The following is a 26,873-nucleotide window of genomic DNA, read 5'->3' as shown; positions in this document are numbered from 1 at the left end:
GGTCTAAGAGAGTTGCTACTGGACACTCTTATCCTGAGAAAATTTGTAAAATGTGAACATTTATGAATAGCAAGGTAGAGCCACGTAAGTCCTTTACCAGCTGTAATCAAAATGTTGCATGTACAAAGGTTTTATTCAAATGTAACAATATCACATTGACTGACTTTATTCATGAGTCAAATTAACAGAAATTAAATTCTTGCTGCATTACTTTTCAAATGTGTTGTCTAGTTTCATTCTAGTATATTTTATTGACTTGAAAAAGCTAAGTGCAATGTGACCAATGCAATACAATACAACACCAGCTTTAAAAACAAACTAACAAAAACAAAGTCTGCACAACTGCCAGTTCTATAACATTGCCCTTGTCCAACTTGGGTGCTCAAATCTGCACATTAGGTCGCTGCAAATATGACATGAATTCCACCATTAGACGATGCTTTAAGGTGGTACTGAAGTCCTTGCTGCACTGTACGGCTAAGCATTTGAAGAGATGGCCCCATTTTGTGTCTGCATTGAAGTATGCCAAAGGGGGGTTTCAGAGTTAAATAACATGTCCAATAGTCATGCCCCCATATTCCTGCAGGCGATTACACTTATACCGGTTCACGTAGGAGTTTCAGAACTCTCCACTGCCTCAAAAGGAATTTGAGGACCAACAGTCAGTTGAGTCAAGTTCTGGGCTGACAGTCTGGTCCACCATTAGAGGGTTTTTCCAGCTGGTGTCGTTTCAAAAGATACTGCCTTTCAAAGTCCTTGCCACAAACAGAGCACCTGAATGACTGCTCCCCCTTGTAAACAATGCACTCGTGCGCATTGCGTTCCTGCCACTCCTTGAACGTCTTGCCGCAGTCTGAACAACAGTAGTCTTCTCCAATGTGTTTGCGTTCATGGGTGTCACGCGATTTACGATACACAAACACCATAGGGCACACAGAACAACTGTAGGGCTTTTCGATTTTCTCCCCGACACTCTGCTGTTTGCCCTGTTGGTCCTGAAAGTCCTTTGAGTCAAGTTCTGGGCCGACAGTCTGGTCCACCCTTGGAGGGTGTTTTTCCAGCTGGTGTCGTTTGAGAATGTACTGCTTTTCAAAGTCCTTGCCACACACAGAGCACCTGAAGGATTGCTCTCCCTTGCACTTGTGTGCTTTACGCTGTTGGAGCTCCTTGAACGTCTTGCCACAGTCTGAACAACAGTAGTCTTGTTGGATATGTTTGCGCTCGTGGTTTTCACGTGATTTACGATACACAAACACCATAGGGCACACAGAGCAACTGTAGGGCTTTTCAATTGTCTCCCCGACACTCTGCTGTTTGGCCTGTTGGTCCTGAATGTCCTTTGACTTGGGTTCTGGGTTGTGAGCCTGGTGCACCATAAAAGGGTGTTTGTCCATCTGGTGTCGTTTGAGATGGTACTGCCTGTCAAAGTTCTCACTGCACTCCGAGCAGCTGAACAGTTGTTTTCCTGTGAAAACGATGCACTTGTGCGCATCGCGATCCCCGCGTTCCTTGAATGTCTCACCACAGTCTGAGCACCGGTAGTTTTTTTCAGAGTGACTTCGTTCATGATTGTTGCGAGACCCGGCTTTCAGAAAGGTTTTCTCGCACAAGGAACATTTGTAGGTTTTCACTGTGTGTTTTGATTGCTTGTGCCTTATCAAGAACTTCAGTAACATGAATTTCTCACCACAGACATCGCAGCCATACGGCATCCCTGTGTGTGTTATCATGTGACTTGCCAGTTTACGTTTTTGGGTCTCAATTTTTCCACATATTTCACAAGTGTAACTTGAATGTGACTTCCTTTTTGGTGCCACGGCATCCCCAGTTGACCCGCGGCATGGACTATGCTGTCTTTTCAAGTCTTTAAGTTTGCCAGATCCCCCAAAGGACTGACTTTTATCCGGCTCGTCACTTTCTCCAGGGTTATTCTGGTTAGCCCCATATGTCCCTGGCATCCATTCGCCATAACCTGGGAAGGAATTCACCAATAATGAATTACAAAGACATTTCACAATGACCCATCATCTTGGCCAATACAAAAGTTTGTTCATCCAGCGCTGTTTGTACTGTGCATATTCAAAATAACTGACCTTGAAACTCCACATCATTTTCATCCATTTCCTCCTGTTTGATGACCAGAGGTGCTTGCCATGTCTCGATCTCCTTCCAAAAGATAATGCTGTTATTAACTTATCAGTCTTTACTTCAAGATCATAGTGAAGCATTTATACTAAGGCTGCATCAACTTGGATGAAGTAAAAACAATTACAATATTTTTGCCAATTAGGATTTATTATATGCAATTCTCAAACATTGAGGTAAACAGCATAGATAATCTCATTTCAAAATAGAGATCATAGCCTAAAAGATGTGCTATTAATCTGAATTTAAAGACTTTACCGATTTCAAGATGCAGCGTGTGTGTGTGTGTGTGTGTGTGTGTGTGTGTGTGTGTGTGTGTGTGTGTGTGTGTGTGTATTAATATAATGGAATGCTATTATGTTTGTGTCGTTGTCATAGCTAGTTAAGCAAACTCATTATCTTAAAACAGACCTCTTCGCTAGCAGTTGACTGAAATAGCATGTGCCATAATTCCCACCATACCTAAGTAAAACTGTAAAAGCAGGTCTTTGCCTTCTTGCAGCATTCATTTCTTGCATAAGGAATTTTTAGATCCACTTCAAGTAAGGTCTGTGTTTTGTATAAGCTTACCTCAGCATTTTTATAACTAAAAATCAATAGGACAAGTTGAGCTTTATCAATATTGGCTAAATATAAACAAATAGCCTACATTTTTTGTATAGTTAAATGAAGCAACTATGTTGACAAACATCCCCTTGTCTTGATGAGATTTACACAGTTATAAACACACGAGATATGGTGAGCCTAAGGGAAACCGACATTTCTGAAGCAATTTAAAAATAAGTTATGGGATAAATGAATGGTGAAGTGCGACAAGAACCAGTGTCACACATTTTGCCACTAGAGGAAGCTTATTTCAGTCTGAGTTTATTTCAGTCTGTTGACCTGTTAGTGGAGGAAGCTTGAATGTTAGCACTGGCACATTGGGTGTTGGTGTTACTTATTATGTTATGCCACATTGCCTCAACAAGAATCCTGGTATAGCAGCTCTAAATGTTTTATACGTAGCCTAGATTGAGTTTACTTAATCCAAAACATTAATAAGCATGAAAATGTACAACTGCAGGCCTGCTACACAGTCTATGTAACTCTGGCCAGTCATAAAACACTCATGTTCAGCAAAACCTTGGAACTAGTCAGCGCAACTCTGAACCGGCACTAACACTTGGAAGGCAAGCGTTAATGTTATTGTGCGACTGTACTTTTTGTATGACAGATGTTGATTCCATTTAATGCACACAAAAGAGGCATGTCTCCTGACTTCAACCATGGTTAAATCGGTCTTATAACACTGTTTCAGAACTATACTTTATGCATGAACTATTTAATGGGAAAGCGCATCATTTCCGTTATGTTGAGGTTAATTAAACAATTAGTCATGTAGTATAGAGTATAACACAATCTCCAATATCTTTGGTAGCTACATTTTATTAACCATTGTCAATGGTCCAAATCGAACAAACTGATTGGTGTGCTAAAGGTTGAACCTTAATTAAAATACAGCATAATAAACAAAATAACAGCTTATATCGACAGTTTAAGGTTAATGCCACCTGACATATAGTGTGCCCAAGAACTGTCGTCATGTTCCTTAAGGCGGTTTTGACACCTGGCCCAAGAGAACAACACTTTAAGCACAGCTAATAGAACACTAGATAGGCCAAAGCTAATTATATAAATAACCACTGTCATGTGGTTATTTATATATGGACATCTACGGACAGCATAATTGTGTCTGTCAAACAGGTAGGCGTACCACTTACTGTTTGGAATAGGAAGATAAATGCACCAATTATATGCAATTCTATGATTATGCCCATAAAAATTGTTGGGGCAAAAGGGAATTTTACTTTAACCCCTACATGGGAGAGTTACAACATTGCAGTCAACTACCTACAGTAGGAAACCAAATTTATTTTCAATAATATGCCACCTGTTACAAGTGTTACAATAACACAAATAGCCTTATTGTATAACACATTTAACGTATATTTTAATATTCCCGTAGAACTGTTAAAAAAAAAAAAGAAAAAAAAGCTTTAGAAACAAGTGCTTCCATAAATGCATGGGTAGTCTTGTTTCGCTGGAGCAATGTAAAATAAGCTTTATGTCAAGTTTATTTACATATCCAGTTTGATTGGCTTTGATTTTATCTTAACATGATTGTGTTATATTTTGATTGCTTTTAGTAAGTAAACATCTAATGAGTAATGTTAGTATGTTTTCAGAGCTGAACTTTAGTTTCATAGTAGAAATCCCTGATTAATTCATGTTCACTGTAGTGTACATCGAGACTTTGTAGTCATGATTATTTCTCTTTTTTCTGAAGAGTTCTGAGTTGTCCTGCAAGGTTGCCTCAACCTACCTAGGCCAGCAAAGGTCTGTATTGATGAACAGATTGTTCCATTCACCGGCCGGTGTCCAGTTCGTCAATTTGTGCCTGGGAAGCCAAATCCAACAGGATTAAAGGTGTTCGTTCTTGCAAGTCCAGGTGGGTTAGTGCTGGACTTTGAAACCTACATGGGAAAGAACACCTTCACTCAAGTACAACAGATGGGGATAGGTGGAAATTCAGTCTTGCGTTTGACTGAGACAGTTCCTGGAGGAACACTGGTATTTGACCGGTATTTTACCACCATCGGTCTCCTGGACGCTCTACGTGGAAAGGTGCCTGCCTGCTACTGGAACAATTCAAAAGAATCGAATCCCAAAAGAGTGCCACTTCACTGCTGACAACATCCTGAGCAAAAAAACCAAGAGGGTCATCAGAAATGAGCGCAAGGAGACCTGATGAAATAGCAGTCACCAAGTGGATGGACAGCAAGTCTGTTGTCATGGCATCAACCGCCCATGGGATTGAGCCCCAGGATACCTGCATCAGATGGTCAAAGAAAGGAGGCAAGTTGAAGTCCCAAGACCTACAGTGGTTGCAGAATATAACAGCAACATGGGAGGGGTTGACATGTGCGATCGCATGCTCAGCTTCTACAGAATGTCCAGCCGGACGAAGAAGTGGACGGTCCGGCAAGACAGCCAGGTCTTGCAAAGACCTGCAAAGGACACTGCCCAGGACACTGCCCAGTACCTGGAGTTCAAATTCCTCTCGGCTGAGGAACTGATAACCCAGGGACAAGCATGTGCACAAGACCAGAGTGACTCCAGTGATGAAGAATTCACTCCAACACTGAAGAAAAGGAAGCCGCACCCAGAGGAGAGAATCCGAAAATATGGTGCGATCTACTTGCCTGAAATGGTTGCCAGTCCAAGTCCTTCCAGATGCAGAATGCCTGGGTGCACTAGTAGAACCTATGTGAGATGTGTTAAATATGACATGTTCCTATGTGTCTCCAAAAAGTCACTGTGCTTCCTCACATATCACAAATGAATTGGTATTTGTGAACTGGCAAACCTATGGCCAGTGAAAAGTTGAATGAGTTGTATGTGTATTTGACCCTGACGGAGTTGTATCCTATGTTTTTGTGAAGTTTTTATGCAGTTTGTGTGTGTGTTGTGCTGATATCCAGCCAGATTTTAAATGCTGTTAAATGCTTTGGGATGAATTAAGTCCTGTTGTACACTACAGTGCACGTTATAAAACATGAATGAAATTAAGAAATAAATACATCTTTGCAATGTGTTTTTTACCACCAACACTTTTTATATTTAAAAAATATTTTTTCCCCCCGGGTCTCAGGAGGTTATTCTAAGTGCCGTCCTAGGCGGCTGCTTATCTTGCTTAATGGGAGGGCCAGCCCTGGAGGGCAGAAATAAGAGTAGCTAGGCTACTTGTTTTGTGGACAACAGCTCTGCAACATCATCTGCCGATTATAAAGCAATAAAGATATTTGAAAATATTCGCGATAAGTTAATTTAAAAAAAAGTATACATCTTGTTACTTGATTAATGATTGTCAGTTTTTCTAAACCTACTGGGATGTCAGCTTAAAGTAAGTCCCATTTATGCGTTTTTATCATATAATTATGAAACCCTTTTCGTTCCACCTGCTATTAATCTACCAGCGCGAACAACATGCCGTCATTAATCTCTGCCCTCGGCGCAGCCCCACTTTACATCACCATTGGCTAGAAGGTGGTTCGATTACATCCTCATTCGATTAGCTTTCCTGAAGTGCCCGGATGTCTGTCTCGTAAAACTACAATTTTGTTTTAAACTCAATCAACACGATTTCAGTACTATTAAATTATATTTCAAACCAATCCATTACTTTTAAATTCTTCCATTACAAATTAAAAAAATTCATAAAACCTGGTGGCACATATCATTCCATAATCAATGCACTCACTAAACATCAACTTTTAATATTGCCATTGAGTTAAACCAGTGGTTCCCCACTACGGTCCTCAAGTACCCCCAACAGTACACATTTTCATTGTAGCCCCAGTCAAGCACAGCTGATTCAACTTGTCAACTAATTATCAGGCTCTCATTGAGTTGAATTGAGGACTACAAAAAAAATGTTGTACTGTTGGGGTTACTCGAGGACCGGAGTTGGGAACCACTGCGTTAAACTATCCACAATTAATACCGTATACAAATTCTCCATCTTCAGACGTAAATCTGCAAAAACATCGATCCGCTAATTTTGCGTTTCACGAATATGCGGAGTTAAAACTTTTAGACCTGTGCACTAAAATTGGCATCCAAACTCACCTGGTCTCTTGTCTGAGCAAAAGGTTGTGATGGCTCTTCTCGCTCTGGTACTAGTGACCGTGGAACTTCGTTTTCCTCTGAAGGATCGCCTTCTAGCCAGAGACCATTGGCCTCTTGTTGATTGAGAATTTGCTCAACGACTGGGAAGTTTCTCAAACCTGGTGCGGTACCCAATAGAAATACACTTTGTAATTTTCTGGAAAATCCTTAATCAGATAACTGGATAACGAGACAATCAGAGGCTAGCTGAATACGCTGTATTTTTAAAGTAGGGGCTAAAATATACCAAAATATTAACTAGCGACATACAAGTGATAACGACGTAGTTGACGCGTGTTGGGAAGTGAGAGCTATGTTGTTATGTAACGATCATAGCTTTCACAAATAACCTAGTTATCGTAAAATAGGCTTCAAAACGTGTGGATATTTAATCTCACCCGGCTTTTGAATGTTCTCCGTGCAGTTCGCTGGCTTCTCCGTCTCCGTGTTATTCTCCTTCACATGCAACTTCGTCTTTATCCTCGAAGTACTTTGGATATGTTCATGCTTCATTTCCACTCGAAGAGCAGCACAGGTTTCTTCCATAAGTTGACAGATATCTTGCAAGGCTGTTGCTGTTAAAGTTTCCATAATGGAAGCAACACGAGAACGAAAATACACTTCAAAAGACATTGCAACTAACGCACTGGCGTTTACGCGTATGATTACAATAACTGAAATAATGAAATTAGCTACTGTTGTCTTGGCGGGTTAGTGGTCTGGTTTCGGACAAATGATGAGGCTGCACCAGTGACATACCGTAAAGACTCGTTTATCTGCCTCATTGGATTTAACAGCTGCTATCAGTATTTGTTGCTTTGGCAAAATAATAAAACGTAATAAAAGCACATTTTGATGTATTTGGACGTATTCAATTTGAAGTTGACTGAAGAGAAGTCACTGGAATAAAAACATTAAAATCTGAAAAACGTTCAACTAAATGATTGTTACACATTCTAAAACAGTCTGTTCAGATGTATGTTCTAGTATTAACGGTTGCACCTCTCTTTTGCACTCATGGAAATTGTGATATGGTTTGGACATTAGCAGAATAGAAAGCCACTCAACCTCAACTCTGGACCCCGAGACCATTTTCATGTTTTTCATGAGAATGGAATTATGTAGAACATTAAACAATATATTTTGAATAGATTTTTATAGGACAAGATGTTTACGCTTAAAGTAGAATACTTGGGAAACCAGCCTTTAAACATTGTATCCAAGGCAGTTGTTTATGAAGATTATGCATATGTCACTCAAAGCCTTACCGTACCATTTACAATTTAAAAACATGTAGTACATACGTCTAGATTATAAGCTTCCGTGCCAAGCTAGCCAACCGACTTGAAAGTAATTTATAGTTACGTATTTTGCTAATTTTCCCATAACATGAGCAACATTTGAACTCCCATATAAATTGAGAGGTTTCTTTAAATGCTGCTGCTGTCAAAACGTCCATGATGAAGGCAACACGAGCTTCTGTTAAACCTGAAAAACAAACGTGTGAGAATTGTGGAACGTTTATGTTGTCGGTAGCAGTTTGTTTCCGGACAGTTGAAGTTGCTGCTTCGGGAGCATACCGTAAGGACCGATCTATCTGCCTCTTTAAAATGACCAGCTTTCAGATTGTAAATAAGAAATTATTAAATGTGGAGACGTTAATTTCTCTAAAAAAGTTGTAAAATCCAGAAGTCTGACCAAGGTCTGTCAGAAACATGTGTCATGTTGATTTTAAGACACGGTTACCCCAGAGACATGTGACTACAAATGCATTGAATTGTGCATGATCTTTAAGGTATATCAAGGACGGTGGACAGGTTTTGTAAAATGGTCCGGAAGATGGCAATCAAAGCAGTTAAACACCTTATCATTTAATACTTTTTTTAAAATAATTTTTAGAACCATTGCAGCCCAAATTCATTTTTTATTTAAAATCATGAAACTTCTCAATACACAACTACAGTGATATTATGTATAAATAAAAACATTGTTGGATGTCCTTTAAGTGTTTTTATTGAGCAGCCTAACTCTAATCTCCTTGACTCTTGAGGATTCTTTTGCCTTTCCCACATCGATACTGTAAATAGTGGTTTGGATGAATGTGTAGAAGTTGCACAAAGCTTCATGATACGTCACACTGAAGACATAATGTGCCTTAAAGAGCTCATCAAAAGCTGCTAGTGATGTTTCAGCCTGGCATGGGATGGCCTTCTGGTCGACAACTACGTAGAACTTCTGGAGTATGTTCTTCCGTTCACCAACGCAAAGGAGGAAGGGCTGCTGGTCACATCCAACATCCTTTAGAAAGGTCGCCATGTTTGTCCCCGCCTGACCAACAGACAATACAGAATTCAACAGTAAATAGCATCTTCCACAATCCCAAAAAATCCTAAGCAGGTATATGAAGGATTAGCGTTGGAAGACACTCCACGGCATTCTAATTTGTACTCAGTTTGAGCCTCTGTGCATACTGGTTTTCATTTAAGCATCTGTGCATACCACATCATGAGAAGTTGTGTGAACAGTTGCCCGCCAGAAAACTTTACTCTAAATAAACTTGTATAACATAGCTGTATCCATCAGGCTTGCATGTTTTTGCGGACCCAGACTTCATTGTTAGCTCTATGGCTAAGCAGGATGGCTTTCTGAGGCCGGGATGCATACCCAACGGCCCGCTTTATCGCAGCAATTCCCTGCTAAGTTGGGACGGTCAATGTAAACATACAGTATGCATCCTCCCAGGCACATCCGAAACATTCTGGTTCACACTGCTTGCTTAACTACAAAGTCTTGACAGGAATCTTTATGTTCCGGAAGAGAGACACTCAAGCCCTCTACCTTAACTGAGCTCACAGACCCCCAAGGTGCCACAAGGTGTCTTAAGAGCCCAACGAGGCAAGGCAACCATGTGATCAATAACCCCCAAAACCGGATGGTGGCGGCGAATTGCAGCTCCCTCCACGGGACCCCTGGGGCAATCCGCAAGCAGGATTTGGAAACACTTCAACAAAACATTTCAATATTTTTGAAGAAAACGAACTATTCCAAATTAAAAAGGCGCCCCCTGCTGCTCACGCTCTCATAGGTAATATTAACACAGAAAGAAATGTGAGATGTCAATAACTTGGCTAGAGCGCTGATCCCAATGTGAAACAGAAGAAAGTTCTAGGGGGTAACAGGAGTTTCGTACATCTTTAACAAATGCTAGGCAAAAGAATGGCACAGATGACAATGTGAATGTTACCTTTAGAAATCTAACCAGATGGTCAGCAGCTTGAGAGGTACGGATCTTTGCAGTCTTTGGGCCTTTTGAGGTGGGGGGTAAAAGATGCAGGAGCAACAAAATGGATGCAAGGTCACTCTCCCATCCTAATTTTAGTGTGATACAAATAAAATGTTGCTTTAATTAGTTCGACACAGTGTATATTCAAGACAGAAAAATGAATTATGCATTACCAAAGGCAACATGTATGAGCTTATACCATAATCATTCGGTTCCTGTTGTGCAGATGACAGGAGGTGTTCAACCAGTTCACTGGAAGGAAGGGTTTTGCAATCTGCTATCACCCTGGGTTTGAAGAATGTTGGCCACTTTTCCAGGAACGTTCCAGACACAACCTCTCCAAAAAGCATGGTGAAATCTTGATTGATCTGAAACATAAAAAAATATTACGTGCGAAGCTGTGCACATGCAGCTCTTCACCATAGATCAGAGTTGAATACTCTCTCCCGACCGTGGATTTAGACTTTTAATTTTTTTTTTTATTTCACAATATTAACAAATCGTACCAAGCCTGGAGTGTCAAGGAATCTTGGGAAGACATTAAGGACAGTTGAGGGCTTCTCCGGATCATGAATCATCGCCTGTCTATATTGGAACGTCATCTTCATTTTCTCTTTCACCAGTGCCTTGTCATTTGTATGCTTCAGCTGGGATATTGCTTCTACACATTCATCACCTGACAGTTGCCCAACAGGTAAAACAGAACTTCGCAGAACCTTTGGGCCATTTTGATAAGTGGACTTGGTTTTCTTCTTGGTCTTACATGATGTGTTGCGACCCACTGTCTTTATCCTCCAGGTCAGGTAGCCAGACCCACTAGCTGCATCATAATATTTTTCCTGTCAATCATGATGGAAATAAAAAGTACAAAATGCTCAATACTGTAAAATATCCTCCTTGTATATGCCTGGTATAACCGGAAGCAATTCAGTCCCACATATAAACTTACATATCCATGCTCAGAATGTGGATCCCTCAAATAGGGAAATAATGTCACAATCCCCAAGGCGTAGTTGGCGCGGACACTTGATGGGGGCGTCCTCCTTTTACAAAGATGGTACAACATTTACATAAAACATTTACAAAAAATACCACCAGTGACAGATTCCACCCCAAGTTTACATTAACATTTTAATAAATGTAGCAGACACACTTGTCCTGAGTGACCAGGGGTCTACAGTTAGTAGATAATGTGAAACCACACTGACTGGCTGATACAATGTGCATACAGTTGGTCATCATACAGTTTTAACATGTTCAGTTACTCACATACCCGTGATTTTCCATCATATCTGCCACAATAATGTTCACCATCAGTCTCCGCGTGCTTTCCGTAAGACCTTTGGTTTTCATATACTCCTGAAATACCATTTCACCACCTGGTTTTGAGTGAAGGATGGCGCTGATCATCTAGAAATACAGAACACTGTAAGTCTTGTGATCAACAGTGCATCTTTTAAGCCACAATAACGGCTAAAACACAGCTGAATATGTTTTAGAGAGTACTTCCTAATGCACTTGTAGTGTAACACTTTACACTACTCACATCTCTTGCAACATTCCTGTCTGTGGGTTCATCAGCCCGACGCCGTTTCCTTGACCTTGTTTCATCCAGATGTACAGCTGAACCAGAGCAATCGGAGCCCACTGAACTGACCTGTTCATCTGAAAAATAACAAAGGAGTTGTCAAGAACGTTGAGTGAAAACTCACCACACCACTGCCACTACAAATGTATTTATCTGAAAATTATTTACCAAATTTCCACAAGGTGACTTGTTTTTTCAAGTTGGCAACTAACTGATACAATGATGTGATACATCTGAATTAGTTACCCAATAGTGGCTCAACAGCTGATGAGGAATGTCGTTGAGTCTTTGAACCATTCTGATAGGTTTTCTTCTTGGTCTTACATAATTTGTTGCGACCCACTGTCTTTATCCTCCAGGTCAGGTAGCCAGACCCACTAGCTGAATCATAATATTGTTCCTGTCAATCAAAAACAGTAGCCACAAAGTAAAAAAATATTGAAGGTCCTGGAACTCTATGCCTACTATCCCCTAAAACAGTGTTTCACAACCCTGCTCCTTGGCGCCTCCCTGCCCTGTATGTTTTAGATATCTCCCTACCCTAACATCCCTGATGTAGCTCATGAAGGACTTCATAATGATCTGATCATTTGAAGCAGGTGTGAAAGAGCAGGAATAAATCTAAAACATGCGGGGCAGGAGGGGCATCCAGGAGCAGGTTTGAGAAACACTGCCCTAAAAGTCTATTACAGTCTACTGGAAATCAGAGTTGATAGATTTAAGAAAAAAAAAAGTGTGACCATGAATTATTATACCACAATTACTGTAGATTCATACTTACATATCCATGCTCAGAATTTGGATCACTCAAGTAAGGAAATAAAGTCACAATCCCCAAGGCGTAGTTGGTGCGGACACTTGATGGTGGGGTCCTCCTTTAAAAAAGATGAATTTGTATTTTTTTTAATCTATCATTAGTGATACATTTTTCAGCTAAACTGCAGACCCACCGCATGTTTTGGTCTGAAGAGGGGCGGGGCTAGGGACAAAAATAATACTAAATTGATGAATAATAGATTTCAGACCCACAGAAGATTATGTCACAGTACACTATAAACTATGACTTTGAAATATGCCTTCATGTCAATATATTATATACTGTCAATATATTGCAATGAAAAAGGCAGGCCGATCAGCTCAAATCCTCAACTTACAACCTTACACTTCAGTTCCAGCACACTCACTCACCCATGATTTTCCATCATATCGGCCACAATTATGTTCACCATCAGTCTCCGCGTGCTATCTGTTAGACCTTTGGAGTTTGCATATTCCTGGAAGACCTTTTCTCCACCTGGCTTTGAGTGAAGGATGGCACTAATCATCTAAAGCAAGCAAAAACAAAAACAAAATTCAGCTTTGCCTCTTTGAGACACTGGTAACGGACAGAGAAAAGGCTTCAGAATGTTATTACAACGCGCCGGTAGTGCAGCCCAAATCAACACTTTATCAACGCACGTCTCTTGCGGCATTCCCGTCTGTGGGTTCATCTGTCAGATTGATTTTCCTTGCCCTGGTTTCATCCACAGGTACAGCTGAAGAGATCACCTCAGAATGAGAGAGCTCATGAGAGTTCAGGGATTTGATGTAGGTGAAGCCTTTCCCGCACACAGAGCAACAGTAGGCTTTCACCAGGTCATGTTTGTGGCGCCGGTGTCTGGCCAAGCCACTCTGGCCCTGGAATTTCTCATCACAGAGATTGCAGCTAAAATATGTTGATCCAGCGTGTTTTAACATTTGTCTAACGTGTCTCTTTATAGGTGATGCTGTGTCCTCAACAGACTCCAGCAACGGACTCTCTTGAAATTCTCTTTTGAAGTCCTCAAGTCCACTAGATCCACCAAAGACTTGACCTCTGTCTTCTCCGTCGCTTTCTCCTGTGACATTCGGTTCTGCCGACTCTGGTTTCCACTTCCTGTCACCTGAAAAATTTACAGAGTTGGACCTTATGCAGGAAGATGATTTCAAAGTTTAAACATTTTTAATGGAACATTTACATAGCCGCGAGAAGTACGGATGCTGGGTGTCCCCTTGCCTTAGCCCTATCTGACGAGATTCAGATAAGGACAGTTTGAACGAGCGAATTGTTTTTCCCTGCTACAGTCCGGTCGAAATCTGTTCAATACCCTCTCCCCTGCTCAGCCATCATCACCACCTGATCAAAATGTGTCCCTGTGCCTACAAATGTACGTATTAAACAGAGTTTTTAAAAGTGGGTGTGTTGTCAACCCACTTCCTCTCTTTTCACCTCACGTCAAAATAAAAGTCCTGCACATTCCCCATACCTGTACAAAATGCAAGAAATTGCCTGGACTTTTATTTCTCATTTTCAAATGATTGTTAATCAATGCGCTTGCTACAATCTTAAATGTCTTTAAATGCCCCATTAAGGACCAAGCATACAAACAGGTTCAACTGACCTTGTAAGTCCAGATCATCGTCATCTTCCTCCTCCTGTTTTATAAGCCATACTGGCCACGGGACCTTGGGAAAGACAATGTCATTAATAAATTCCCAAACAAAAGCCACAGTAACATTGAAGGCATCAGCACAAACACATCTCTGGTACTTCTGCCTTACGAACTAGCTGACCAAACCATTCTTAACTTACAGTGTCTTCAGTTTGACGGAGGGGCTTTGATACCTCTTGTCTTCCTGTCTCTGGTACCGGAGAGACAAGACCTTCAACAGCACCATCTTCTAACCAAATACAGCTGGCCTCTTGTTCATTGAAGACTTGCCCCACGACTGGAAAGTTTCCCGAAATTATTGGGGGAGCTATTATATAAACAAAAAGAAGAGCTGTGTAAATGAGTGTGCATAGTAGTGTCTTTTAAACGGACAATTATTGTTGATTATAGTGAAGCACTGAGTATATTGCCTGTGTTCTGACAATGCATGTAAACCAAACGTGACGATACCAAGCGAGAGATTGTGTTGTTCACAGCAAAATGTCAACATCTCACCCGGTTTAGAAACGTTATCAAAGACGTTTGCCATCTTCTCCATCACCGTGTCTCTCTTTTTTTGATGCAACACTTCTGCTCTTAGAGCAGCATAGCTTTCTCCCATAAGCTGACAGATTTCCTGCACGACTGTTGTTGTTAAAGCTTCCATAATGGAGGTAACCCGGGAACGAAAAGCCAGTTCGTTAGCCATTGTCAATAATTAGGTTACAACGACCTATAATGTATTCTGAAGAGACGACAGAATAATGCTGAATCTTCTTTGTTATCAGATGTAACATAACCTTATCGCCTCTTCCGGATGTTTTTTTTTTTGTTGATACATTCCGGTCATCTCCTTCATTGCTGATTAACGGCGGTTGGCATCAAACTTTACAGCATTACCGCCACCTACTGTACTGTAGTGTGGGTCCGACCAACAAACCCCGTAGCCCTAGACTACGGTAAACAAAAAATATGCTAAAACTAACATCTACCGCGGGATCCCTAAGCAAGTTAATCACACTAATCTCCTGAATCCCATACTCTCTTAAACTGGCCCTCATACTCACCCTCTTTAACATTAATCTGGTAAAAATCTGAGGAAAAAACCACTCCTCATCACACCTTCCACTAACCATTGCAAAGCTATTGCTGTAATCGTGAACGCCACCAGATGATCAGATAGACGTCTCTTGACCCACCACTGTTCTTTTCACAAACCGACGCACCAGTCCGCCCCATACTTGGCTCTTTGGACCCATGCGTGTATATATGCATATACCCACTACACACTGACTGCAACCTGCATGAAAAGATATGCCCTGCATCTATCCCCTCCCTATCATCATGAACTAAATCCAACAACTGTAGGTCTACATTGTGACATTGTAGCATCCACAGCTGACTCGCTGGCATAGCTGCCATGACCCTGAAGGTTAACCCCATAACACAACATCGGCTGTGGTCTCCTGATCTCTGGAGGTGTCACCCCCATTTCCCTTGCAGCGCTGCGACTGATGATGTCCTAAAAGCCCCACTACACAACCTGAGAGCTTGAACCACAATTCAATGTGGCCCACACTGACCTAGCTGCCAACCAGTACGCAACACTCCCATCAATGGCTGATCTTATCAAGGCCACACACATTGTTATTGAAGAGGAGTGCGGCGTCTTACAATCGCTAGTGCTTGTCACGAATCAGACATTCAAAAATGATGCCTCACCTTCACCGGCCTCACATTCCTAATCACACCCCCCCCCCCCGTCATCATCTGTTCACTCACTGACTGAAAACGGTGAATGAGCAGGTGAGTCAATCTGTCCCCTCTCCTCCCAAGGGGGCTAAGTGCATTAAAATCCCCACACCACATTTCCTTACCTCCTCAAAGACTTTCCTTTAAAACAAACATTTCAAAAGGGTTATAGTAATTCACGAACACTACCACGCCCCCAATCACCCTGACCCCTACCACTACATATTCTAGAACAAGAAGCCACAGGAGAGCACCATCCCCATCATAATGTAACAGTTAATTTCAGTATGTATATTAAAAAGGCTTTTGTACCTTGTATGGATCTGGAATCCATTTAATAATATGTTGTATAATGTATTCACCAAAACCAAAGTTAACATGCTAAAAACACAAACATAGAATGACAAAGTTTAACTATTATTTCCTAAGTAAAGGAATTACATAGACTTCATGAACTGTTATTTTGGAGCTTACCTAACTAAATAACTGGGAATGTCAATCTTACGAGGGGACAGTAGAGGGCGATGAGCGGAGATGTGATCTGCCAGCCCAATCCCAAAGAAGAAGAGCTGGTAGTAGACAAACCGTGGCCAACATGTATTGAACGAATAAATGTGCAGCCATTCAAAAAGTGACATGTTTGTCGAATACAAATATTTTAACAGGTCTTATGAGAACCTTTGAACACATCGATCTGATCCAACATGCATACATGGGGACTTGGGGGGGGGCTGTCCGTGTGGTCTTGATGTCCCATCTCCCTCCACCCTTCTGACTCTCCCCGCGCCGCCCTCTCACATTCTCCCCCTCTGTAGTTGGAGGGAGTGTCCATTGGCCTGGGAAGTTGTGTGGTCAGCGGTACTCTATTCTGGGTAGAGGGGTTCTGCGTGTGGATGGAGTTGGTCTCTGTGGCATGGGGGCTGCTCTAATGGTCCTGTAGGGTGTAGTAGACTAATGTCCTATGGCCACATCCTTTTCATGTCTTTGTGAATGTGGGGGCTAACTCTGTGTGTTCATAGAGGCAGTCCAGGTTTAGGGTAGGATGGTGGGCCAGGTGTACATTTGGTATCAGGGCACTGACTCTGGAGGTGGCTGGGTGGAAGTCTGTTCTCATGAGGAGGGTGGACACCACTATTTTTGTGTTGGGATGCTGGAGGTGGCCACTCTCTTGCTGTGCCCGCAGTTTGTCGGTCCCAGTGTGTATTATAATGTAGTGATCTCAGCTGGGCCTTACTGAGGAGCTCTATTGCACTTGGGGTTTTGGGGCACCACATCCTTTGGTTTTTTGATTAAAAATGTCAGTAGAAATTAGAACAGAATGAAAGCTGTTAATACCAATACAAATAAATACCTATCTTTGAATAATCATGAAAGTTAACATTAAATAACATACCATCTACAACAACTATCACTTCCAATTCCAAACTACCTATGAAATATATTATTATCACAGGTTAATTCTGATGGATTCAGGTGTAGTGAGTGTCCCTCAGGCTATGGCAGGAAAATACAAATATGGCTGCAAGAGGAGCCGTTAGTCCTTTGCCCATTAGTATTTTTTTGGTTTATCCTTTGGCTGTAAAGATCAAAAATACAGAATTCATTTGGTCAATTTTTCAAATATGGAGTTTCTTGAAGAATATTTCTCACCGTAAAGCAAAAGGTGCATCTGTCTATCTCACTTGTCATGCACTGACCACATTCACACACCTGTTTGGGTAGCCATGTTCTTTTTTTGTCTGCCGGTTTCTATTTGCAAGTGGTGGTCACTCAGCCGGTCTGTGTGCAATGCAGTTGGCGGAGTCTCTGGTTTCTTCCCCCAAATTTCTGTTTGTGCCTTTTGCATGGATTTTTAAGACAGGTTTTGCGGTCAGTGTATCAGTTAATGGACTTTGGTTACGAAATCCTTAAGCTTGAGGTGTTTCCCTGTTGGAGTTTTTAGTCAAGGAAGTGCTGCATGCCATTGGTGAATCAAGTAGGCGCTAAACATTCACTCTCTCTAGGACAAACAAAGCAGTAGTTGTGTTCATGGAGGCAAGTTTTGTGGGTATGTTAATTGCTAGTGGGCTTTTTGTTAGGCTAAATCAACAGTAATTTGTCCCTTTCTACTCAATCGATTAGGTTGGTTTTAGCGAATTGTCTCCAGATGAGCAGATGGAAAAAGAGCTTGTGCGGTTTTTCATCAATCAATCAAAATGTATTTATAAAGCGCTTTTTACAACAGCAGTTGTCACAAAGTGCTTTACAGAGACACCCGGCCTTAAACCCCAAGGAGCAAACAACAGCAGTGTTGAATTTCAGTGGCTAGGAAAAACTCCCTAAGAAGGTCGAATTTTAGGAAGAAACCTAGAGAGGACCCAGGCTCAGAGGGGTGACCAGTCCTCTTCTGGCTGTGCCGGGTGAGATATTAAGAGTCCAATTGGAATAATAAATACATTTCTCTTGGCTAAATCCAGAGTATATTCGATTTTAGACTAGGTCAGAAGTATGACCAGGTGGACAAGGACAGGAACAGCAACGGTCCCCCCAAACCAGGTAATCCGCAGGTGTGGACTAGGACCTCATCTCCTTCTAAAATTTAAAATTGGAGGAAACTCATGTCCTGTCAGTATGGTTTTCCCCAGTGAAATATTTTTTTGAAGGTGTTTAGAATTAGACATGGGGATGGTGTGGACATGGGCTTTGCTAGCATGGACAGTCTGTGGTGTTTCACACATCAAAGGAAAGGAACATATGAAGTGCAGCACATTGTTCTAAACTCCCTTTACACCAAGTGTTCCTCATTAACATGATATTCTATTATTTAATGCCCTTTTAGCTCCACACTTGCACAAAGGTCTGGACCTGCTCAGTGGCCTGACACCAGAGGATTGAGGAACATTACTACACCTTGAAAACACCCTGCTGGGAAGACGGTCATCTGTACACAGGTCAGCATGTAGGCTGTCATCCTGGAGGACCATGGTCCCTGTGAAGACCCACAAAAGGTTTGGGGTAAACCTTGATACAGTGGTGAGTTATTAATACACAGGTTTTGTTTTTTTGGTGGAGTTCAGTGCTGGGACTCTTACCTTGTTCAGTGCTGGGACTCTTACCTTGTTACTGTCTTAATACAGAGTAGCATAACATGTGCTTCTCTATAGCTTGTTCTTAGGCTTGATTTCTGAATGACCACTTTATATACACTACTGCTGATATTAAAAAGCTTTATAAAATGCTTTGGATTAGTTGACAGTCTTCTGACACTATTTTTAATTGAATATAAATTTAAAATGAAATATTTTGTATTTGTTCGGTGAATCGTTCCACTGGTCTTCACTCAGTTCTACAACGGGACAATACATGGGGTGCTCCTAATTAACATGGGAGCCTAATTAATGTTGAGGCTAATCACTCAGCAGACATTTAGTTCAACTTGGGGAAGCACCAGTATCCTTCACATGGTTTCCATTCATCACAATATTCTTAAAGGCCAATAAAAACTAGTGTACATAGAAATGATGGGAATTCCATCATGCCTTTTACCATGTCAATATAAATTATGTATATATAGGGGTTGAACAAAATAATGATAACATCACATGGAAAAGGACTTTGAAGTAACTATATCACAATTACAAACACCTGCAGAGGTTACTTTAGGTTGATTACTAATCAGCAGTAAGATGTAACAGCTTTCAAAGAGGTATGAGAAATAGCACTTAGACATTTGAATTTATAACAACGTGAGGCAGTTAACGAAGTTCCCCAGAAGCCAAATAGTCGGTCTCCGGAGAAAAAAAAAAGGTCTTCAATAAAAATAAACTGCCATTCAGAAAAGTATTGTATCCAAGGACCAAAGCATAACTAGTTTTAAAAAGCATAAAACTCGGGCTGCACGATTTGGATAAAATACGATTTTCTTCTCAAAACACTTGATGGTATAATAACCCTGATGGTTTCTTTGAGGTAAACAATACCACCGTCTTAGTTTGAAGTATGGAGGTTTCCGCATGTAATGCAGCTTTTGTGGCTCAGGGCAGTTTCAACTCATGAAATTAGATGCCAATAATACTAATTCCAAGCTAGGCTTGAGAAGAATAATTGATTGTTTGTTTTGAAAAATGACAGGGTAAGCCGAATTTTACCTAAAGATGAGTCTTGGTCGAACTATATGCCATTAAGGCCGTGCAAAAACCTTACTTGTCAAAGGCATGTGTTCTCTGCTGAATCCTAACCCAGCATGGGTTTGAGGGTTTCTCATTATCAGCAAACCTTTTCAAGAACACTTTTCCCAGAGTGCCAATATAAACAACCGGGCGTTCTGGACTTACTGAGAATTTTTTTTGTGTAATATCAGACATTTATTCGATGAACAATGTATAAATTATAACACGGTTTAATTAAATAAATGCATTGTTATTCGGTAACTCACGAGTGAGCGTAGCTTCGAACGCAACTACAGTAGCTATTCAAACGACAAGTTAACGACAAAACGTCCTGAGAGAAGTTAATTAAACCGACACTCATTAACGCTCGGCCAATCACGTTCTCGTGTATATTGGTTTCTACTTCTAATCCTCCGGGTTTGAATTTGATCGTCGCTATCAAATGTTTAAAATATTTTTATTCCATACTTTTTCATGCGCGTTTTATTTTTTAACAGTAATGATGTCCATTAATTGGATAATTCGAGTCAAGTGGGTCCAAAGTTGATGCGTTTTTTAAGATGAGTTCGGCGACTTCTTACGAAATAAACTGTCTAACCTTTTTAGGAGTATTTATTATATTTGTTTAATATCTTCACTATCTGTAAGTAGAAACACTATCTTACCTCAGTTTGCCATGAAATTCCGAGGTGTTTCACATAACTACGTCACGAAAGAGCGTGATCTTATTCTTCTTTTATATAGGATTCTGTTGGCGAATCGCAGTCAACTTTAACGTGCATATAACTCCACTGTTCAGGAGTGTGGGGTCAACCATCTAGACTAGGGGTGTCAAACCGGTTCCACGAAGGGACGAGAGTCTGCAGGTTTTTAGTTTTTCCTTAGAATTGGTTAACAGTTCAGACCTAAACAACCAGATGAGGGTAGAAACTAACCAATTATTTACCTAATTAATCAATATACCATTCAACCCCTGTCTCCGTTTCACCCTCTTTACTCTGTTGAACAATCTCTCTCCACATCACACTCAACAAACTCCCAGTATAACAATACACACTCCACTGTCTCCCCCACCAAACATCACACATCCCATTCCCATGAGTCTCTATCAATTTCAACAAATAATTCAGTCCTATTTAACAATACACACTCCACTGTCTCCCCCACCAAACATCACACATCCCATTCCCATGAGTCTCTATCAATTTCAACAAATAATTCAGTCCTATTTAACATTCTCAACCTTTCCACATCCTCTCTTCTATTCTCAAGCCCAGACATAATTCACTACCTCTGAAATATTCTTTACACTATAATAAAATCTTCCCTTACAAAGAGAATGCTGTTGCATTGTATACTTATTTACCTAGCTAGTCCAGAATCAGACCATTAAGCATTACTGATGATAATGGTGGAGCAATTCCTTTAACAGGGGCTGAACCAATGGACTTCCAGAGATTATTAATCTGAAGCAATAAAATGGGACTCAGTCTTTTCATGTCTTTCTTGAAGAAGAAAGCCCTTCTTTCCATAACTTGTTTTATTTCTCAAAACATCATCACAGAGAACTTATACACAATTATGTTCGCTGTGACAAAATGTTAGTATGGCCTGATTTTCCACACCACATCACACATTGAGTTTTAAACAACATAACATTTTTAATTAATGTAACAGTTTGCAGTCAAACTTTTGGATATTCTAATTATTTACAAATGGTTCTAGAATAAAAATAAAAACAAATAACAGAGGAGAAAAAATAAGAATACAAAAAACAAGTAATACCTGGGCCAGAGCAGTAACACCTTGTTTAATATACAATCAATTCAGATACCACAAATAATTTCAGCACAATCAATACAAAACAGAGCCTATCGTTTTCCGGCATGAACTGCTTGGTGCCTTATCAGATTGCTCAGAAAGGAGAAGTTCTTTCCGCACTGGGCACAGTGGAACCGTTTCTCCCCCGTGTGGACGCTCTGATGCACTTTTAGGTTACTGGAATGGGAGAACTGTTTCCCACACTGCGCGCATCTGAAGGGTTTCTCCCCGGTGTGGACTCTCTGGTGCCTCTTTAAGCTGCACAGCTGGCTGAACTGCTTCCCACACTGGGCGCACTCATATGGTTTCTCTCCCGTGTGGACCCTCTGGTGCATTTTGAGCTGGCACAGGTGAGGGTATTCCTTGCCGCAGAAGGTGCACCTGTAGGTCCTCGCCCCCTCCGCCCCAGCCCCTCTGTCTTGATGAGTACCAGTCGTGTCGCCCAGATGTGCACTCCCCCCCTCAAAATCCGCCCAGGCCGGGTACTGCTGCTCCCCGGTCCCAGCCGCGAACGTAGCAGCCGTGCTGGCTGTGGGGTTCTGAAAGGCGTCGAGTTGGCTGTCGAAAGAGCCGTTTATGTCAATGCCATAGAACAGATTATCAGGCGAGTTCTGTCTAGCTGCTAACTGGACACGTGAGTGAGGATGATGAAGGTATGTGTTACTGGAATGACCTTCAAGAAGCAAGGAATCTGCTTCACTATGTCCTCCTTGGGGACGCCTCTGTTCAATTATGTCACCTGATCTCCACGAAGAGGACTCGCCGCCACCACCATCCTCCTCATCAACTGGACAGGGGTCAATGACTATGAACTCAGACTTCACCTCGGACCCGTCCTGAGAACTTTCTTGTTCACTCCTCACCATCTGAGCAACAGGAGGCTCAGGAATCAACTTTGTAAGAGTCAAGGGGCCTTCCGTGACCGTCTTTGCAGCATAACTTGAACAAGATGGCCGCTCAGTCTCTGTCTCACTGCATTTTCGCTTCCGGGAAGTTCCAGGGAAATCGGCTATACTCTCTGGGTGAAGGTTGCACTGTTGGTCAGCAACAGTTCCTGGTCCTGTGTGTTGAGGCATCCCACTCTCAGGCTCTGGGTTTGACTTGTAGACCGTGTCTAATCTGTATTTGCTTCTGAGCTGCTCAGTAAAGTCTGCTTGATCACTGTCTGCCGAAATCTGTGTGTTTGGAGCTATCATTCTCTGACCACTGTTAGGCCCTGAGGAAACAACAAAATATTTGTAGTCAGAACAATGAAGCAGTTAATTATGTAACTTCTTATTAACGCTGTCCATTCACCATTTCCTGGCATCTCCCCCAGGCCCTCTTTTTTCTTCCATGGTAGGAGGTCTCTCTCGTTTTCTGTAGTGAATTTAACCTGAAAAAGAGGAGGAGGAATTAAGTTCACAGGTTCTGCAAAGCTCTCAAACAAATACAAGTCTATTACGATTAGCTACTACTAGGCTATATTACTGATTGATTCAATATAAATGGTATTGTTGATACCGACTTAAGTAAAGGACAAAGGAAATCAAAGGTTTCTTTGTCATCAAAAAATGTTAAACTAAAATTGGATAGCTAATGTCCATTTTCTTTTCAAGGGAAAAGTTATTTCTTGCTTGGTTTCATGTGGAAGCAAAGTGAGAAAGTATTTGTACAGAACATATTTATACTTAGAATTGATAGGGTCAAGAAGCACCAGGAAGTTCTTTGAAAAATATTATTTATTGATGGAATTATAAGAATTGATAAACAAACAGCAATGGCCATTGGTCAAATCCGTACAAAAGAACTGACAGTTCTTCACTCTCACAGTACAAGTTCATTATCTGCTATAACTTAAGTGTGAGGCACCCAGCATTATTAGATCACAACGACTATCAATCTTAACAGTCAATGTAACTGATACTATTGGTCTTAAAGAATCCATGGAGCAAAAAAGTTCTGTGCTGATAATGTAATTACAGGAAAGAGACCCTAAAACCTTTATGTACTTGTTTCAGCAGTCCATCGTTGATTTAGTCCCAAGATGAGCAGCAACCAGGTTTGTAGAACTTCAAAAAACATCACTGACAACTGCATTTGTGTTTTGAAAGTTCTATACGTTGAAAATTGCTGACATGCAAAAATGTTAGAGACTGTATCAACAGTTGACTAATGAAATAAACACAGAAATAGATTTTGGGGCAAATAGTTTCTCAGCCACTGTAACGTTTTATACCAATAGGAATAACCTGAACACATAGGACAACGTTAGAACAATAACGTTTCAAGTCATGATACTCTAATATCAACTTTTCTTTTTTACACAGCAATCTATTGCATTGGTGTCAGTTATCAATGGTGAAGCTTCTGATGTCTTTTCAGATTGCTGGAGTGGGAAAACCTGCGACCGCACTGAGTACAACTGAATGGCTTCTCTCCAGTGTGAACGTTCTGGTGCATTTGGAGTTGGCTGGCACACACAAAGCTCTTCTCACACAAGGTGCAGGCAAACGCACGCTTTCTGGTATGGATGACCGCGTGCTTCTGCAAGTCACTCTCATGGAAGAACTTCTTATGGCAACTCTGACAGCCGTACAGTCGTTCTACTGTGCCAGGTCTAAGGTGCGTGCCCAGATTACTCGAGTGCGAGGAAGTCGCGGCGCCTTGCCTGAAATGGCCGACAGGAAGTGAGGTATGAGCCGTTTGTTGCGCTATTCTTCCTGGTATTTCAGAGTGCCTATGAAGGCTTGCCAACGGTCGCATTTGACCTTTGTCACCAATGGCGTCACCTGTATTTCCGGTGCCGAGAAGCCTGACCGTGTTTATGTCTGTTGGCCGGAAGCCAGGGGACACAAGCTGCGTGGCGTTGTCTCTCATCGAATCAGGGTGTACGGGGCGCATTGCTGCTGCGTTTATGTCAAACATTCCCACGCTCTGCCTATTCCCAGTCCCGCTGACTGCGATGTTAGATGTGCCTGCTTGACCCCACTGGAAATCTCTGTCTACCTGTTGCCCACTGGATACAGAGTCAATCACTATCGTATGTTCTGACGAGGAACGGAACGACTTAGGGGAAAACCTGTGGCTTTCTAGCCCTACACTTCTCAACTCTACCGCCGCGCTAGGCTGTGTTTCTGGGCCCGCCGACCCACTTCCTAGGTCCATTACCTCAGCGTGGCCAACGGAGGCGCCGTCGTCGGCTGCCACTCCCTCTCTCCACACTTGGTTTAAAGAAGCTCTTAGGAGATTCTGACACCCGTTTGTGTCACTTTTTGTGTCCAGACTCTGTCTCTCTGCTCTGGGTTCAAATCCTGTGTGCTGCTGGGATCCCTGGTTCACATTGCCTGTTTCTGACTGGAGGAGGACGGTGTCAGATCCACTGACCTCCATAGCGGTGTTGCAGTTGTTGTCTCTGGGGCCACCGGGCTGGATGCTGGTGTCTGCCGTGGTCCCTGCAGCCTGTTGGGTGTTTAGCTCTCTGCTGTCCTCTACTGTTCTGGCTGGGTGGCTGGTCCTAGAATTCTGGTCGTCTGCTTCCCCCTCCACCTTGATGATGAGCAGATCTGGTTCCTCTTCAGCTGTGTCTGTTGATTGCTGATGGGTTTAAGTTGGACAGATATGAATATGACAGAGCAGACACGACCCACTGAATAGAATAATCATAGGGAAAGTCACAGTAGTTGCCTTGTTACTGTGTTATAAACAGCTTTGTGGCGGAGGATTAACGCACATAAGCTGAGCCGTTCACCCACCTTTAAAAAAAACAAAAACGTGTTCTAACGTTTCCAAAAAAAAAAAACACCTTGAAAGCATATGGAGCGTTACCTTAAGCAAACGTCAATCACTGTTCACCTACGTTTTCATAACCACTACATCACTGATATATGGTGGCATACGTGACCTCAACCAAATGGAAGAATCTGAGACACATGAGTGTATGACAGTGTGAAATTGGCAATTAAAGCCAGGACTTACTTCATCTCTTGAAGGCTCCATGTGTTTTGAAGAGACATCCTCTTGGTCCACATCGATAGGCTGTATGTCTCTTTGAATACTGTTGTTTCCAAAACTCCTGCTGGAAAGTCTAGCTCTGCTTTGCCAAGTAGGTCCTGGAATGAAAAAGACACTTTTAAGTTATTGAATTCAGTTCGACCCAAACCGAAAAATTTTGTTTTGCAAAATAATATATCACGGCCTTAATGTATCATAATTGCGCTGTATGTACCGCACAGATGTCAGCAAGCTAGGTTATGATACTATATACATAATGTACGTGTAATGATAACTTTGTGGGATGGTGTCAAATTGAAGAGGATCATAAATAAAGCTCTGTGCATTCTGAAATTCACCACCACCAACCTGTCGTTGTTGCCTCTCGATTGTGTCTGTTGAACAGGCGAATTCCATGGAACCGATTGTGGACGGACCCCTCGGAAGACTTTGTTCTCTCAGCTCGTAACCGCGCTAGCTGAAGTTCCATCAATTTGATTTTTCTCCGTAGAAAGTCGTTTTCCTTGTGGCTTTGGGACATTTCCAGCTGAACAACGGCATAACCGTCGTCAACAACTTTGCAAATTTCGGCTACAGCCGCGTTAGCTAGCACCTCCATGATGGATGCTATCTGCGCCTGGAAATCCACTACGGAACTCGACATTTTCCCCCTAATGTTTTTGTCGCCTTTACCGATATGAAAAGTATGTGTTTTCTATATTAAAATAAAATATAGTTGTCTATCTAGCCATTAAAATAAGAACAATAACAGCGAAAACTAAAGGTCGCTAGCTAGCATTGTGAGCTAGTGAGATTATTTTTCCTTCGCCTGATCATCACCCTATATTGTGATTATTTGCTGGCCTGTAGAATTGTATGAATAGCGACACTTACTGGACAGGAGTGCTTGACGAATCCAATGTTGGCGTAGCTATGTGATGAAGTAGTAGCATCAGGCTTTAAGGGAAACTTTGGAAATCTTTTATAAACTAAGCATTTCATAA

The 26,873-nt window shown here is 41.6% G+C and overlaps 3 protein-coding genes across 9 annotated transcripts; all 3 read right to left on the bottom strand.

Annotated features, from left to right (window-relative positions):
- Nucleotides 1-106: 106 nt before the first annotated feature.
- LOC109615123 (zinc finger protein 665-like) lies at nucleotides 107-8,353 on the bottom strand. 2 transcript variants are annotated; one of them, XM_020043618.3, is made up of 4 exons: nucleotides 7,254-8,353; nucleotides 6,817-6,974; nucleotides 2,094-2,163; nucleotides 107-1,972 (listed from the first exon to the last, which is right to left on the bottom strand). In XM_020043618.3, exons 1-4 carry the CDS (start codon nucleotides 7,486-7,488, stop codon nucleotides 672-674), a joined length of 1,764 nt encoding a protein of 587 aa, XP_019899177.2. In that variant the 5' UTR covers nucleotides 7,489-8,353; the 3' UTR covers nucleotides 107-671. The 2 variants fall into 2 exon arrangements, with proteins under 2 accessions (XP_019899177.2, XP_019899176.2); XM_020043617.2 differs by having other exon boundaries at nucleotides 2,094-2,166; nucleotides 7,254-8,352.
- A 408-nt stretch (nucleotides 8,354-8,761) lies between these two features.
- LOC105021033 lies at nucleotides 8,762-20,845 on the bottom strand. 6 transcript variants are annotated; one of them, XM_010888469.4, is made up of 15 exons: nucleotides 20,742-20,845; nucleotides 18,818-18,896; nucleotides 14,338-14,504; nucleotides 14,147-14,210; nucleotides 13,185-13,648; nucleotides 12,915-13,051; nucleotides 12,508-12,601; nucleotides 11,973-12,126; nucleotides 11,685-11,803; nucleotides 11,412-11,548; nucleotides 11,088-11,181; nucleotides 10,645-10,977; nucleotides 10,338-10,506; nucleotides 10,100-10,224; nucleotides 8,762-9,183 (listed from the first exon to the last, which is right to left on the bottom strand). In XM_010888469.4, exons 2-15 carry the CDS (start codon nucleotides 18,876-18,878, stop codon nucleotides 8,857-8,859), a joined length of 2,445 nt encoding a protein of 814 aa, XP_010886771.1. In that variant the 5' UTR covers nucleotides 18,879-18,896; nucleotides 20,742-20,845; the 3' UTR covers nucleotides 8,762-8,856. The 6 variants fall into 6 exon arrangements, with proteins under 6 accessions (XP_010886771.1, XP_010886773.1, XP_019899180.1 ...); XM_010888471.5 differs by lacking the exon at nucleotides 20,742-20,845 and adding an exon at nucleotides 19,000-19,471; XM_020043621.3 differs by lacking the exons at nucleotides 18,818-18,896; nucleotides 20,742-20,845 and adding an exon at nucleotides 14,693-15,025 and having other exon boundaries at nucleotides 14,371-14,504.
- Nucleotides 20,846-21,574: 729 nt separating this feature from the next.
- Nucleotides 21,575-26,715, bottom strand: LOC105021034 (zinc finger protein 768-like). Its single transcript, XM_010888472.4, has 5 exons — nucleotides 26,239-26,715; nucleotides 25,855-25,988; nucleotides 25,264-25,473; nucleotides 23,194-23,272; nucleotides 21,575-23,113 (listed from the first exon to the last, which is right to left on the bottom strand). The coding sequence occupies exons 1-5, from the start codon at nucleotides 26,531-26,533 to the stop codon at nucleotides 21,948-21,950; spliced, it is 1,884 nt and encodes a 627-aa protein (XP_010886774.1). The 5' UTR covers nucleotides 26,534-26,715; the 3' UTR covers nucleotides 21,575-21,947.
- Nucleotides 26,716-26,873: the final 158 nt, after the last annotated feature.

The sequence above is a fragment of the Esox lucius genome, chromosome 25, assembly GCF_011004845.1.
Source record: "Esox lucius isolate fEsoLuc1 chromosome 25, fEsoLuc1.pri, whole genome shotgun sequence".
Lineage (NCBI taxonomy): Eukaryota > Metazoa > Chordata > Actinopteri > Esociformes > Esocidae > Esox > Esox lucius.
Note: the sequence above shows the minus strand (reverse complement) of the source record. Positions and strands in the feature narration are given on the sequence as shown.

Coding starts and splice junctions, on each gene's coding strand:
- LOC109615123 (XM_020043617.2), bottom strand. CDS start 7,488: ATGTCTTTTGAAGTGTATTTTCGTTCTCGTGTTGCTTCCATTATGGAA. Junction 6,975..7,253: donor GGAGAACATTCAAAAGCCGG/GTGAGATTAAAT, acceptor GTACCGCACCAG/GTTTGAGAAACTTCCCAGTC. Junction 1,973..2,093: donor AAATGATGTGGAGTTTCAAG/GTCAGTTATTTT, acceptor ATTCCTTCCCAG/GTTATGGCGAATGGATGCCA.
- LOC105021033 (XM_010888468.5), bottom strand. CDS start 14,885: ATGGCTAACGAACTGGCTTTTCGTTCCCGGGTTACCTCCATTATGGAA. Junction 10,507..10,644: donor TCCTTGACACTCCAGGCTTG/GTACGATTTGTT, acceptor TTTATGTTTCAG/ATCAATCAAGATTTCACCAT. Junction 9,184..10,099: donor ATCTGGTTAGATTTCTAAAG/GTAACATTCACA, acceptor TCTGTTGGTCAG/GCGGGGACAAACATGGCGAC.
- LOC105021034 (XM_010888472.4), bottom strand. CDS start 26,533: ATGTCGAGTTCCGTAGTGGATTTCCAGGCGCAGATAGCATCCATCATG. Junction 25,989..26,238: donor TCGAGAGGCAACAACGACAG/GTTGGTGGTGGT, acceptor TTTTCATTCCAG/GACCTACTTGGCAAAGCAGA. Junction 23,114..23,193: donor GGGGGAGATGCCAGGAAATG/GTGAATGGACAG, acceptor TTGTTTCCTCAG/GGCCTAACAGTGGTCAGAGA.